Source organism: Ictalurus furcatus, chromosome 6 (genome assembly GCF_023375685.1).
Source record: "Ictalurus furcatus strain D&B chromosome 6, Billie_1.0, whole genome shotgun sequence".
Taxonomy (NCBI): domain Eukaryota; kingdom Metazoa; phylum Chordata; class Actinopteri; order Siluriformes; family Ictaluridae; genus Ictalurus; species Ictalurus furcatus.
Genome location: NC_071260.1, coordinates 19,573,650 through 19,589,556, shown reverse-complemented (window position 1 = coordinate 19,589,556; position 15,907 = coordinate 19,573,650). Strand labels below are relative to the sequence as shown.

At 38.3% G+C, this 15,907-nt stretch overlaps 1 protein-coding gene across 1 annotated transcript in view; it reads left to right on the top strand.

Moving 5' to 3' along the window:
* Positions 1 to 6,789, top strand: part of galnt13 (UDP-N-acetyl-alpha-D-galactosamine:polypeptide N-acetylgalactosaminyltransferase 13) — a 29,961-nt gene extending 23,172 nt beyond the window's left edge. Inside the window, exons 10-13 of the mRNA XM_053626986.1 lie at positions 4,049 to 4,147; positions 4,275 to 4,409; positions 4,615 to 4,644; positions 6,421 to 6,789. Coding sequence (XP_053482961.1) covers positions 4,049 to 4,147; positions 4,275 to 4,409; positions 4,615 to 4,644; positions 6,421 to 6,606 — 450 coding nt within the window. The 3' untranslated portion in view covers positions 6,607 to 6,789. The remainder of the gene's footprint in view (positions 1 to 4,048; positions 4,148 to 4,274; positions 4,410 to 4,614; positions 4,645 to 6,420) is intronic.
* The last annotated feature ends 9,118 nt before the right edge of the window (positions 6,790 to 15,907 follow it).

Genomic DNA, 15,907 nt, shown 5'->3' with positions numbered 1-15,907 from the left:
TATTGTAATCATAACGCACTTGCTGTTCTAATGCAGCAAGAAATTCACTCTTTTTTTTTTTGTGAAGAATGAAGCAGTGTTTCATCTGTAGACATAGACTAACATCACACCATTGTTTGCAAAGTCAAAGCACATATTGTGAATGGCAATGCCTCCAGCTGCCAGACAGATCAACTGATCATTTGTCTCCTTTTTTTATTGCATCACCAGAAAACCGCAGTGTAGAAAATAGCATCTCACTACAACAGACTGATAGAAATGTCATCTGTCTCACAAATTGTGGTCTGTAAGGCGGGTAGGTTGTCATCTTTCAGATTACAGGGGTGCAAAACTGCATGTCACCTGGTTTCCTACCAAACAGTGCTGAAAAGCATCATCTTCACTGGGTTGCCATGTAAATGATTGCATCATCTCTATCAACATGGGGCTGATAAGCAAACAGCAGGGGGTCCAACGATGGATTTTTATTAAAAATGGGTTGTTTTTAAGCCAGAACACTTTTTGTAATATATTACAACTTTTTGTAAAAGTTCTCCTCATATTCTGTTCATGTCCATAAAAGATCTGCTCAGAGATGAAAGCCCCTGCCCCAATCTCTGTAAAATCGGAAATAAAAGATTGATGTGGACCACCAGTATTCAATCAATTAGGACGGTGAGACATTGATGGAGCACTGAGTGCCTGAAAGGGGTGTGCGATTGCCAGCTGATGGGCCATGGGGTGATGAGCGGCTAATGGAATTGAGTCTAAGCTTTCAGAAAGTTGAACATATCAGTTCAGTGAGCAACTATAACAGGCTTACATTAGAAGACACGTAAGACAAAAAAATGGCCTTCTTGGTCTGCATAGTATGCAGAAAGCCAAACAGCAATTTATGAAGTGCAGTCTCTTGGAAACAAAGTAACACGGATCAGTATTTGCCATTTGATTCTCACCACCCAGTGGACCGCAAACTCAGAACACCACACCATTGGGCTGAACGTGGCAACCAGCTCTGTGAGCCCAAGGACAACGAGTGCAACCATCTGAGAATTTAAATGATCTAAATGATCCTTCTTGTAAAGTCTGTCCATTCATTTTTTCCAATCTTTGCAACACTCACAGGCAGTTATTTTCAGTCATAGAAGACCAGACTGCCATCTACTTGAATGGGGGGAGAGCCATAAATCAGAAATGGATTGACAAGCTCCATTTTAAAACATGGAACTGATGTTTTTTTCAGGTTGCTCCAGCTACAGCACATGCACATTTCTCCATAGCTAACAGAGTAAAATGTGCAACATCTGCACATGCATCATGTGCATTTTAATAGGCTAGGCACTCTCTATTAATAGCTTAACCAACAAGACGATTGGCTCTTTTTACTGAGAGGTGGGACTTTTGTAATGCAGCTAACCTGTTGAGTGTTATGTGCTACCACATTCATATTTTAAGGAGTGGCCTGTTTCTGAACAGACCATCTCAGGCTAAAGCAAAGTTTTCCTACCTCACACCCAGTGTTCCCAATATAGACTCCAGATCCACTGTGACACTGACCAGGATAAAGTTGTTACCAAGATGAATGAATGAAAAACATTTTTAGTTGCAACCAGCAGAACTGTAGGATTATTATTTTGTTATTAGGATAGTGCTTCAGCGATTTTAGCCAACTGATTCATTGATCCATTTGTTATAAGGTTAGTATCTGGTACACCTTATGGAATAAATAAACCATAAACCAAGAGCTAACATGATTAAAATCTCCAGCTATGAATGCACCAGAACTGAGCTCCAATTAGCATCTTACACAAGAGTTATGAGTATCTATCTTGGCGTTAACATGTAATACCTTTGGCTAGAGAGACATATTTGACATATTTTAGTATACCTCAGCTCAAAGTAAAGCTGCACAAGAGCCAGTGATTTAGTTTTAAAGCCCAGGTTCAGGTCTATTAAGCTAATAGTCTCCATGGAGTCAGGGAACGTTGCCAGCCTGAGCTGTTGATTTATAATGGGCTTCTGAGCCAGTGTGAGATACTGTTTGGAGAAATTGAGTGTTATAGATGTTATATAGATGTTATGTGAGGCTTGATCATTTACAACTCTGCAGTAAATCTTGCCCATTACACCTCTGCTGCTGGTTCAGCTTGCTGAGGGCTCTCCACCTCAACCAGCTTTATATCACTTTTACTACAGACACATTAGGTTTTATGTTATGTAATTATAAACCTCACTCCTGAATAGTTAATAACATTCCATTATGAATAGACTCTACCCAAATAGATAGCATATTTCTAAATTAGTAGCTGACTTGTTTGATATTGCAATCATTAAAGATGGAACCGAGTAGAGCTTTAAACAGTGATCCATGATCGTCAGTGATATGTGCTGCAGGTAAAGTGTATATTATGAATGAACTGTAATGACTTGTTTCAGTGTTGTTTAATGACATTGCCAGGCACATGGGCAAGTCAAGGCCATTTGTTCTTAATTACAAGAGCAGGAAACGATTGTTACAGACTTGGTGGAGATTGAGTGACTGCACAACATGCAATTACATTAATTAATTTTAGGATCTTTCTTTCTCATCTCCTTGACAAGACTGAGAGCAACATCAGGAACAGTTTTTTTTTTTTTCTTTCCAGAAATTAGCGAGCTCAGTTTTTAACTCTTAACTGTACCAGGGTCACTGCTTGGCACTGTCAGTTCTCTCACTGTCCAGTTTAAGAATATTGAGAATAGTTTGCACATTGTTCATGTTGCTCTAGCTGCACGCTTCAGGTCTAAATGCAGTGATGTGCAATCATGATTAAAGTCATACCACGACATCTATTTGAAAGCTCATGCAGGGGCCTTTTTTGTGATAATTGTGCCAACACAGAGAACAACAACCAACACTCATATGTGCCATGTATACTATACATGAAACCTCTTTACATATTCATCTTCCATGTGTAGAGTATACAGGACACAGAGCTATACAGCATAGACAGAAGACCATGTGACAGCTATACTTTCAGACCATGTATGGGATACACCATCCTTCACTTATCTCTAACTTAATTTGTATTTGCTGTCTTGTTTTGAACTTGAATGTTTGTATATTCTAAACTATTCTAAATTCTCTCCGTTTGGTTTGTGTCTTTCAATTTCAAATGATTGCTTATTTAAAGTGTATTTTTGGATTTTACTAGATTTGCACTGTTGACATCCTTTACATTCTTTTAAAGCTGCTAGTCCCCGATCTTGGAATTATATGGAATTATTATTATTTTTTTTCAAAAATGAGGTAATGCTCTAAGTATGTTATTAATGTGCTATTAAATACACTAAATGGCCAAAGGTTTGTGGACATCTGACCAGCACTCCCTCCTTTGCTGTTATAACCTCCACAAATCTAGGAAGGCTTTCCATTAATTTTGGAGCATGGCTGTAGGAATTTTTCCTCATTCAGTCACAAGAGCATTAGTGAGGTCTGACACTGATGTCGGATGAGGAGGCCTGGGATGCAGTCAGCATTCCAGTTCGTCCCAAAGGTGTTCAGTGGGGTTGAGGTCAGGACTCTGTGCAGGCCACTCAAGTTCTTCCACTCCAGCCTTGCAAACAGTGTCTTCATGGAGCTCACTTTGTGAATAGGAACATGCTGGAACAGGTTTGGGTCTCTTAGTTCCGGTGAAGTGAAATTGTAAAGCCACAGCATACAAAGACATCCTATATAATTCTGCACTTCCAAGTTTGTGGCAACAGTTTGGGGAAGGACCACATATGGTTATGATGAGCAGGTGTCCACATACTTTTGGGCATATAGTGTATATGTGATGTGTTTTAAAACAAAACACAGCTTATAAAAAAAATAGTATAGAACGCATTAAAAGATTAAAAGCTTAGTTGTCAAATATAACTTTATAATTCCAGGGTATTAAGTTGTTGATTCATTTCAGCGTTGTGTGCACGCATCTCAGAACAAAACAGCAGAAATATGTATAGCTTTGTAATATGATTTGTAACTGGAGTTCTATAGTGTCCTTTATCAATATGGTAAACAGTCTTGGCCTTGCTTCATCCACAGATCAGAAACGTGGAGACCAACCAGTGTGTGGACAACATGGGAAGGAAAGAGAACGAGAAAGTCGGCTTCTTTAACTGCCATGGGATGGGTGGGAACCAAGTGAGAACACACTAACCCAGTACACATGCACTGTCCGTTCAGAACTATTTTCACCATCATATTTCAGTCTACACCAGAGAACTTGTTAAGTGTTATAACGTGTGTGTGCGCACTGTGTGCTGTGTAGGTGTTTTCATACACAGCAGATAAAGAAATCCGTACCGATGACCTGTGTCTGGATGTGTCCCGTCTGAATGGCCCCGTCATCATGCTGAAGTGCCATCACATGAAAGGCAATCAGATGTTTGAGTATGATGCTGAGGTGTGTATTAAAGATTTTGACCTAGTAAGATTGAAATACTCATATCCTCAACATGGATATGTGCTAACCTTTGATTTGAAACACTTGTGTTTGAGCACCAGATGGTGCTACAAGCCATACATTTTTACTTTGAATTTCAAGGACGTTGTGGTTGAATACCAGGATCTACAAGTTACTTGAAAGCATCATTATTCTCATTGCTTAGTATGCTGGCAAGTGGGAATATGATTTTAAGGTAAGATAAGCTGTTTTGCTGGATGTCATGGTAGTTTCATGTGTTGGTTATGAGCAGAGTAGAATGTGGCTTGTTCTTAAGAAGTCCTTCTGAATTGGATTTATAAATTCTTTGTACTGATGTAGCAATATCTAGTGGCGCCAACACTAATAACAAAGGAAAAGCATAACTCTACCACAAAATCCCTAGTGTAGATTGGCAAATAGGAAATCTCCATGCTAACAGAATGTAACTGCATTCTGGAGATTTGGAGTTATAAGCAGTCACCTGAGTATGTGAGCTTACTTTATACAGTTGTTACAAAATTTCTGGTCTGGTCCAATTCAGATGTTGAACATAATAAAGCATATAATATAATTAGCATGCGATATTTGCAGATGTATTATAAGAAATAAGATTTTTATCAATGAGAACACACTTTTCCTGTGCTTTGATTATTGAATGGCCTGTTTATCGAGACGACAATGCAAAATACTCTTTTTGCTCATAAGACAGAGTTTTGTGAATTTACAGGTTAAAGTTCACCTAAATAACATCGGCACAAGCAAATGGCTTTTCTACCAGCCTAATTTTATTCATAGTTGACTGACCAGCACATTATCTGGAAAAGTATAGTTTATAGTAGGAAAGGTATTGTTATGATATAGATGTCTTCCGTATTGCTATCGCAATGGGATAAACATTGTAACTGCTATGGCTAAACCATATATTTTGGCACCTCTGCATCCTCTGTACGTTTTAATTATAATTTTATAATGCAGTATAGATCTTGAAACTAAATTGTAGCCTATGTAAAATTTTGCATGTAACTTAGTAAAGTTTCAGTCTTGAAAATTTCTTGTAAGTAGTTAGAAGTCATGGTTGTCCTTTAATTAATTATAAATGGCCCTATATTAACTAGAAACACCCAGGATATGAAAATATATTGTGATGGTATCTGTATTAACAACATCTGAGTATAACCACATTGATTGAATGGTCTACTTGTGGAAGTATTTAGGCATGACATATGAAAGAGGACCTCACCACAAGAGGCTCGGGAGTGAAAGTTGAGAAAAGAACACTTATTTTAGTCACAGACATCCTTGTCTGTAGAAAATTGGGCTGTGGTGTTGGCCTATCCATGTGCCCAATTGTGTTTTCACCTCCAAATTATTTAGGCCTCCTCAACAACTCTACTGAAAGCCCCTGTAGACCAGTTTATTTATATATTGGCCTAGACTGCTGAAAAATCATTTTGATGAGTAATTTATATGGCATAAAAGATTCACTGGTTTTGGGTTTTGAGAAATGTCACAGTCTGTCAATGCAGCCCATATTGAAGCTATTTTTAAAAGCTGTTGCTGACTACAAAATTCCAGATCATGAAAGTTTAATAGGTTTTTTTTTATGTTGAATATTTCACTGTCAGCAAACCAGTTTTTCACATGTACTGCTTGAAGAGTAGATGGTAAAAGTTTAAAAATAGATGTTTAGTTATTCATATATCACATTATTTTTTAAATCCTGGCACTTACGCCAAGATCACTTTTAATTTGGGGAAAATGGTAGAGATTACTGCAGTGCTAGGCCAGGCGTCCAGTTTGGTCTCTTATATCCATACATCATTCCCAAGACTCATCATCTTTAAGCTTGCCACATGCACTTGTATTGTGTTAGAAAATAGTGTTAGAGCAGTGTTGTGTTCTACACTAGATCCTGGTGTGTCTGTGTTGCGCTGTGTACCATTCATGTTCATTCATTATGCTCTGTGTGGTGTGCAATGGTGACCATCAGAAGGGCACGTTCCTGCACATTATCACACAGTCATGCCTCACCATCAGTCGGCTGGAGGATGGGACGTACGGGCCTACGGTGGAGTACTGTGACAATAATCCGCTTCAGTCTTGGGTCCTCAGGAACTATACCACACTGGAGGTTGTTAGGAAGCTCTACTCCAGCGCCACGGATTACTTTCTGTAACTGGCGAGCCCAGGTCACAGCAGGTTAGTGCTGGAAAGTTTAAGGGCCCAGTTCTCTGTGCTCAGCCTTTAGTCACAGATTAGAAACACTTCTCAATGAGTGTTATATTCAGCCTCTAACCTCATGCATGATTCATAATAGCTTCTTATTGCATAAGTCAGTTTTTCTCACCTTTCCGTCATTAATAAATTAGTTATATTAGTTAAAATTAGCTAGTTGCTCATACTTGCTATGAATGAATAACCTGCAATTAGTCTAACTACTGGATATCAGGGAGTAACTGTACTTACCTAACAGTGCGTTATATTGATAAAAATAGGTTCCATAATGAACAACCCTAATAAAAACAGAAGATAGGATCACTGCTGAGGAGAGTGCGGAGTGTTTCATGGACATAGCAAAGCAAATGTGTTTCTGTCCAATGCTCTATCGCAGATTCTCTCCAGAGAAAAATAATACAATATTAAGTAAGGGGAAAAAGAACAGCAGGACATATACGAACGTAATAGGAAAATAATCACTGAATGGGTGGTGTGATCCCTTACCACCCCAAAGTTGTCCCCCCCCCCCCATAACAGTATATCCTGAAGTGTTTTCTTCCTCTTACACAACAGCAGTTTGCTAAATTTAATAATGTTTTATTTATTAAAAGATGGCACGTTGTATGTTTTATCTGTTTTCAGTTACATATAACCTTGTAGAATGTCAATGATACAAGTTAGTTCCTGTTATCACTTACGCTACAACACCAGTCTCCCTTTTTTGAAAATATATGACAAAATAAGTAACTTGTGATGTTACTGAGAAAATGTTACTCGAAGCCCTCTGTCCAAACTTTCCCCAGAAGGGAAACATAAAAGAACAGCTTCACCTCTGACAGTTTATGTCGAGCTTCTGCCATACAGGTCCCCATGAATGCAGGTGTTACTATAGAAGTGACAACATATTAGAATGAGTGCACTGATTAAAACCTTGCAGCCGTCACTACTGTCAGAGCTGCTGGTATAGAAAATGACCAGAAAATGTCCCATCAGATTCGAGCACCCAACGGTGCTGTAATATAAAACTAATTATAATAAATAATGTACATTTATATTATTACAGTATGCACAATTTCTGCTATTGTTTATTTACTTTTTTTTTCTGATGATTTAGCAGTTGTAGGTGTTCAGCTCCCCTTAGTAAATGGATGAATCTTAATGGGAATAACTGATAAATATGAAAAATAAATCAATATTGAGTCAAATTTAAGTTAATTTACAGTACATTAGTGTCTTTCCTGTAGTTAATGGCATTCCCTGTTAGCTGAAATAACTGGCTTGTTAATTATATTTCATGCAACTGAACAAATTGATGTATAATATATGTGGAAGAAAGGGAGTATTTGAGGACTGGGCCTGTTTACAAAGTAGATTAGCTTGATGTTAGTTTAGATCATGTAGGTTAAAATGTAAATGTGTTTGCTAGTTTTAGTGAGTATTTGTTTGTGTGTGTGAAGGTTTGAACTTTAGGCACATCTTGTCAGTTCCAGAAGCATGATGGCGTTTGTATTCAAGCCAGATTCCAGGGTGTTTAGGATCTATTACTGCTGACCTTTTTAGTGGTATATGAGAGGTCAGGAGCTCACCCGAAGCAATAACAAACACCACACGAGCTGCTGTATACACACACCATCGTCACCAGGACCTTTTCAGCACCACTGCATGAAATTAAATCTTATTTGACGTTTATGTTCCTTACATAAATATTTCATATTTTATATGAAAATTTGGTAGTCACTGGTTCATTTTACATATGCCAACCCTCACTGAGTAAGAGCTTAGGAGACATCGTTATTCCATAACACAGCCTGATTATGTATGCGCGGTGCTCTGAAATAGGTTTGTCTTTGTTTGCGAGTTCTTTTGAAGTGATCGCTCATTGTGAAAGACCTCTTTCATGGCCCTGGCCTCTCAGAGAGCATGGCTGCATCTGAGCACTCGCACACAGCCATGCCACAGCTGTGCTCAGCACAAACAGGGTGTTTTTTTTTTTTTGTTGTTGTTGTTTTTTAAATATATATTTATTACCAGAACTCTGAATCATAATGGCCTGTCTGCCCCTTTTTATGCTGGGAGTGCTATGTTGCTTTTCAGGCTGTTAATCTTTTTGTGTTACTGGGTTTTTTTGTGTGTCTGTTATGTTTTTTCACAGTTGGATCTCATATTCTTTCTCATCAGTCTTAGGGTGATGTGTCCTTGCATCACGAAATATTTTATATGACCTTGACTGAAACATGATTGGGGTATAGACGTGTTCGCATATGTTTTTGGTAACACTTTCTATGAAGCTCATTTCCATAAAGCATTATAGCTGCACTCATTTTTCTTTGTACGTAGATAATGATTGTTTGTTAACATTTTTAATAATGCCCTATAAACCTCTAATAATATTAAATAAATAATTCCTTGATGATTTGAAGAAAATGTCATTCTATTTTCTTAGTTATACAAACATTTCAAATTTAACCAGGCTTCCTGTCCTTCCGAGGTTAAATAGATGCTATATATGCGTGTTCTTGTCATCAATGTAATGTGCCTGTATCTGTTTTTGTAATTAATCTGGAAACAAGTGTTTCCATATTGCATGACAAATGTAAAGTTAATAGGGGTTTACAACTTACAATGAAGAATAATTTAACAGCTCATTCAATTTACATGAAGCACTCAGTGATGAGGTCATTATTAGTTATAAAGGTTGTGCAGTAGATTGCCGTATGGCATTGTAATGAATAGTGAAACTTGCATTACAAGTTATCAAGGAAATATTTTTAAAGTACATGACATTGCACTAGAACACTGTTGAATTCTCTGACAGTAGTTCCGGCTATAACATAAAAAATTTATATTAATGTACTTGTTCTTATACATTATGGTATAGTTTCTATAGTAACAGCTTGTTCACAGGGACTTGTATAGTGGATGCTCCACATAATCTAAGGCTTAACAAAGAAAAAATGTATCGTTGTTGATATGGTGACATTTCTGTTTTGACTGATATGGTGAAGCTTTCTGTGGCAAAGGAGACATTTAGCTCAGGTGTCAGTGGTATGTAATAGTAAGTTTTCTGCCATGGGGAAGTCTTCAGGTTAGAGGAATCTGCTTTCTTAGTAACTCATTTAGGTAATGTGTGATTATTCTCATCTTGTTTGTGATTACAGACAGTTTACATACACGGATCAGCCGTAACATTAAATCCACCTGCCTAATATTATGTAAGTCCCCCTTGTGTCACCAAAACTACTCTGACCCATCAAGGCATGGACTCCACTAGACCTCTGAAGGTGTGCTGTGGTATCTGGCACCAAGACGTGAGCAGCAGATCCGCAATCCCTGTAAGTTGTGAGGTGGGACCTGCATTTATCAGACTTGTTTGTCCAGCACATCCCACAAATGCTCGATCAGATTGAGATCTGAGGAATATGGAAGCCAAGTCTACACCTTGAACTCTTTGTCATGTTCCTCAACCCATTCCTGAAAATTTTGCAGTTTGGCAGGACGCAATATCCTGCTGAAAAAGGCCACTGTCATTAGGGAATATTGTTGCTATGAAGGGGTGTACTTGGTCTGCAACAAAGTTTAGGTAGGTGGTACGTGTCAAAGTAACATCCACATGAATGCCAGGACCCCATGTATCCCAGCAGAACATTGCTTCACACTGCCGACTTCCCATAGTGCATCCTGGTACCATCTCGTACCCAGGTAAAAGACACACAAATCCACATGATGTGAAAAAAAATGTGATTCATCAGACCAGACCATCTTCTTCCATTGCTCCATGGTCCAGTTCTGATGCTCATGTGGCCACTGTAGACGCTTTTGGTGGTGGACAGGGGTCAGCATGGGTACTCTGCAGCTACGCAGCCTCATACGCATCAATTTGCGATGCACTGTGTGTTCTGACACCTTTCTATCATAGCCAGCGTTAACTTTTTCAGCAACTTGTGCTACAGTATCTCTTCCGTGGGATTGGGCCAGACAGACGAACCTTCACTCCCTACGCGCATCAGTGAGCCTTGGGTGCCCATTACCTGTCGCCAGTTCACTGGTTGTCCTTCCTTGGACCACTTTTATTAAGTACTAACTAGCATACTGGGAACACTCCACAAGACCTGCCGTTTTGGAGATGCTCTGACACAATCAGATGACAAACTAGTCATCTCAATTTGGCCCTTGTCAAAGCCACTCAGATCACACTTGCCCATTTTTCCTGCTTCCAACACATCAACTTTGAGAACTGACTGTTCACTTGCTGCCTAATATATCCCACCCCTTGATAGGTGTCATTGTAAAGAGATAATCAGTGTTATTCACTTCACCTGGCAGTGGTTTTTATGTTATGGCTGATCGTGTATGTGCTTTATTTGCAAAGCTGTGAGCCAGAGAGAGAGAGACTCTACTGACTAAGCTGACAAAGCGCACACAACACACTTACATTAAACTGGAACTTAAAACATGGATGTGAATGTAACAAGCCCTGAGCGGCATAGTGTTTGATTTTGTGGACAGTTATTAAGGGGAGGAGGCATGTGCTCATGGGAAGAAGACGGCCAAGAAAATTAAAAGGAAGCAAGAAGCTCCATTAAAAAGCTGCCTGTCTCCGGAGTCCTCCACACACACATACATACACACACACACACCCTGGGGACTACAGTAACATGACAAGCTGTTTTATTTTTGTTTTTGTATTTAAAATAATAGAGGCTGGTACAGGAAGGACTGTTTATCACTGATACAACATAAGTGATAACAGGAACTAATTTGTGGTTGTGCCATGAGATGAAATGCAACTTTAAATGGTTAAAAAGTATGATTCCTTAATAAATGACAAACTTTAATCTTTGGCAAATCACTGTGGTACAAGAGGAATAATTAATTTCACAATGTACTCATATTGTAAAATAATCCATGTTAGACTGGTATCTGCTTTACGTTGGGCTTGGCGTGGGTTATCTTCATATAACAGTACAGCCTGTAGAGTGCTATTCCAGACTTATTAAAGCGTTATGAGGCATTATTTGATTAAATTACAAAAATGTAATAAAGTTTCTAAAATTACAAGAAATCAATACCAACTTACAAAGAACTACTGTATAAGCAAGTTATAATGATTTATGCATATGGGCTTTATAGAAAGTCTGACCAACTTCTCCTTTATTGCTGAAAAACTTTCTAGCAAAATTTGAATTTTGTCATTTATTTTAGAACCCGCTTGGGTGGTGTAGGCATGTGTGTGAATGTTCTTGACTATGTGATGTGTGTAGGAGCGGTGTGACCAAAAACAGTCATTAGAGTAGCAGAACATCAGTGTGTACTCTGCTGCTGCTGTCACACAGAGACATGTGTATGATGGGTATTCCTCATCAGGGGCACACTCTTACACACCAGCCACATTTAATTACCTGATCTTCAAGCCTTGTGAAGGGTGACACATTTTCACTCACTTACTACACTGCGTTGACCTTTTGTTTCTCTTGCTGTGAATAGAAGATTTTACTGAAACATTTATTGGCTTATTTATAGGCTTGACATAGAGTGAACTCGGACTTTTTGGCACCCTTCGGTGGCACAAATGATTGTATAAAATAATCGTCAGACAGAATCGGTTGGACCTTCCACTTAAACAGCGGGAGAAAATGCTTACTTTTTCTTCATGCAAAAACCTTTTGACATAATATCGACACTCCTACAATATTTATTGTTGTCTTTGACCAAATATGGCATGAATGTAAAATCCCTTTATTATTAATAACCATGGAGAAAACCGAAGGGCAGAAGAGTCCAGTCCATGTGAGTAAACCTAAGAATTTAAAGAAGCTTAAGAATATAAAGAAACTGTTCTAGTGGTAAAAGATTCTTCTACAAGTGTCTAAAACCTTGTTAGACATTACAGAAGGAGGCTCAGTGCTGCTATTTTCTCCATGGGAGGTTTCTGCAAATATTCATTGCTGGATGCTACTTTTGTAGAAAACGTGTTAAAATGTGTTTAAATGTGTTAAAATAAAACTACAGGGTGTCCCCATAATAAAGCCAAATACTTGTACGTGTTATTCGTTTTATAGATTCTTTTTTGCACATTTTCATGAAGGGTGCCAATATTTCTGGAGATGACTACATGTAATATCTTTGTTTAACGAGCACTGATTTCTCCATGACCTATTTTTATGTTGAAATCCATCCATGTGCACTATTTAAAGAGATGCCTACGTTGATCTCATTCACATATTCTTTAGCCCAAATGAAACTGCATAGAATTCAGTGTACTATTATTAAATCTTTTCTAGCGCTTTTGATAAATGAATCTTAGGTCCATTGTGTTTATTTTAGATTCTTGCTAATTTAAATATTACCATCAGGAACTCATTTTGTAACAACAGATGGAAATGGCTGAATGTTTTTCACAGCCAAAGCTATATATAACATATGCTTCTGTACATTCACACATGCATTAAGAAAAAACATTCTTCCATTGTCTTCCGTTGTCATACATCTTATTCTCTATACCAGTCCACTCATTTGAGGTTTCTACTGTACATCTAGCAGATCATATCATTACAGCAGTGTAAGCAAGCTCCATTTAAACAGTAATGCCATCATGTGCATTTCACACACTCACTTTGTTCAGCTGTTAGCTAGCAGCTGTTTGATAGGGCAGTGTTTAATTATGAAGCCCAGAGAGCTGTTTGTAATTAGTGCTGAACCTGAAACCAGAGGCCAGTCACACTCATTAGTTTCTTGTGCTGCTACTTGAACAGTGTAAATAGAGTCTAGCCACACGTCCAACACATCTCATGCGTCACCATGCACGGACTATTATTAATGGCACTAAGGTAGGCCAGACTAAGCGCAGGGTTTTTTGGAAGCATGCCTTTTCTCAGCATGGCTGTTTTTTTTTCTTCTCCCCTTTGGTACGAATCTGCTGTGAGTTCTAAATAGTTTGAAGCTGCATGACTGGAACAATCTCTTCTGGCTTTGAATGAAGTTGAAATAAAGAGTTGTTGGAATAAAATGTCTTGCAGTTAGTTTGGATAATTGTATTGGGATTATCACTACAATATGATTAATTATCCCTGACAGACAAATGTATAAGATTTATTTTTTTCTCTTTGCATTTTAAACTCAGGTGTGTGTGAGTTGTCCTGAAAGCAGACTTGAAGCAGATGTAACATGTACATTTTCTCTCTTACTGTGTTTCACAAACACTTAGTCAACAGGGCTTAGGGTGTGTTTACTCGAGTGTGGACCAAAACAACCAGTCTGAGCCCACCTGAGCGAGGAAGGGAATTTAGTGCAGTTTGATTGCTGTCTGAAAGCGTTTCGACCTTGAATCGACCCTATGGCAGGAAGTGAACCAAACATGCCATGTTTTTCCGGTTCTGTGCAACTTTTGTTTTTGTTGTTTTTTTTTTTGTTTGTTTGTTTTTTGTTTTGGTTCTTTTTTTTTTTTTTTTACATGTGAGCAGCTAAACTGACCCCTGAGCCACAAGAACAGAGCTGGATATTTGGAATTCTGGATATTTGGGTCAATGGACAAAAAGGCAAATAAATGCTGGATGTTAATGCCAAATCTATGCTGCATGCCCCTCATGCCCAGGTTTTTTATGCCTTTTGTTTTTTCTTCAATTATATGCAGGGTGAAACTAAACCAAACTGAATAGCAGGGTAAAAAACAAGTCTCAAAAGTCTCTAACTGGGACACAGTAACTAGAAAAATAGGCGTGAAAGTGGCCTTAAAATTCAGTTTTTCCATCTACCTGTGATTCTCTTTTTCCAAATGTGCTATAGCATAGATATGATTGCTTTCCAAAGCTGGAGGCAACAGATATTTTACATAATTCCATCTGCCATAGCATACATAGTAAAACAGGATTACTGCAAAATCACAGTAATTACTCCAGTAATATATTGACAATTTATAGTATGTGTATTGTAATATTTATTTACAATGATTTCCAGTAATTGTAGGCACAGCTGATAAATGTAATAACCCAGATGTACATCTCCTAACTGTATTTTTTATTTTAATCACTGATTGGAGGTTGAATAGTATAATGGCTTGTGTTTGAGTCACCTATCCAGGTACAAACATGAGTTATATACCAATTCATATTTGTAATGGTTTTTGTTGTTTCAGTGTATTATGTTTTATTTGTTCTCTCCAGCGCCTGACTCTACTACATGTGAACAGTAATCAGTGTTTGGACATGCCCTCGGAGGAGGATAAAATGGTTCCCACACTGAGAGACTGCAACGGCAGCCGCTCGCAGCAATGGCTCCTCAGAAACATGACCTTAAGTATGTGAAGTGGATGCTATGAAAGCACCAAAGCTAAAGACACAAGATCTCACACAGTCATTAGTGGAGTGTGGTCTGGCCTTTAACCTGCACTTTGGATCTTTACATGCCTATTGGATGCTATCAGACTTTCAGCATTGCAGATGTGTCGAACTGTTCATGTTGCAAATCATTTACCACTTGTGATGTGTTGTCTTGTCGACGTAACTGTGCACACATGCTGTACGATATTTCACTGGGGGGGCTTCCAGACAAAGTGCAAAATGGAGCTTGAGCAACTTGCTCTAATTGTTTTAGTCCTGTTGTAAAGAAATGAAAGAAACTTGTGGTGATGGTGGGGAATTTTTTTTCCCCACACCTTACATCAAATAAGCATTCATAATCATGCCAGAGCTTTATGGTCAGAAGCTTTAGGGTCGCATCATGCCATATCACCAAAAGATAGTATTACAATACATATATAGCTCCAAATGGCCATGTTGCCAACTCCTGGGTTCAAGTTAGAGTGGAACACACTATGATTGTTGTTTTTCTAATTTTCCTACCACATCTGTTGAGAAAATTCTCTCATACTCTAATTGGCTATTGCTCTTTGCTGTTTTTACAGTTTTTTTGTATATTCTCACACTACCAGAGTTTCACTTAGGATTTGTGTGATCACTCATATAGTAGAATCACCTGCTCACATGTAAAAAGTGGTCATAACAGTCACGGTTCTGTGTAGCTTGTTGCAAATCCAAAAAAATCATGTAGTTTATAAAGAGCTCTAGACTAAATTGGCTTTGGTCATGAACCCAAGATCCCAGAACCCAGAATCTAATGTATCATGTTCCAAATCAAGTCTGTATCTCTAACTTCACTGGATTCCTGTCATTATATAGTTACCCAACAGCTTTCAGCTGAAATGCTGATACACCGTGGGAACAATTCAGTACCAGCGTCTGGCCAGTGTTACAGTTGTATCCACA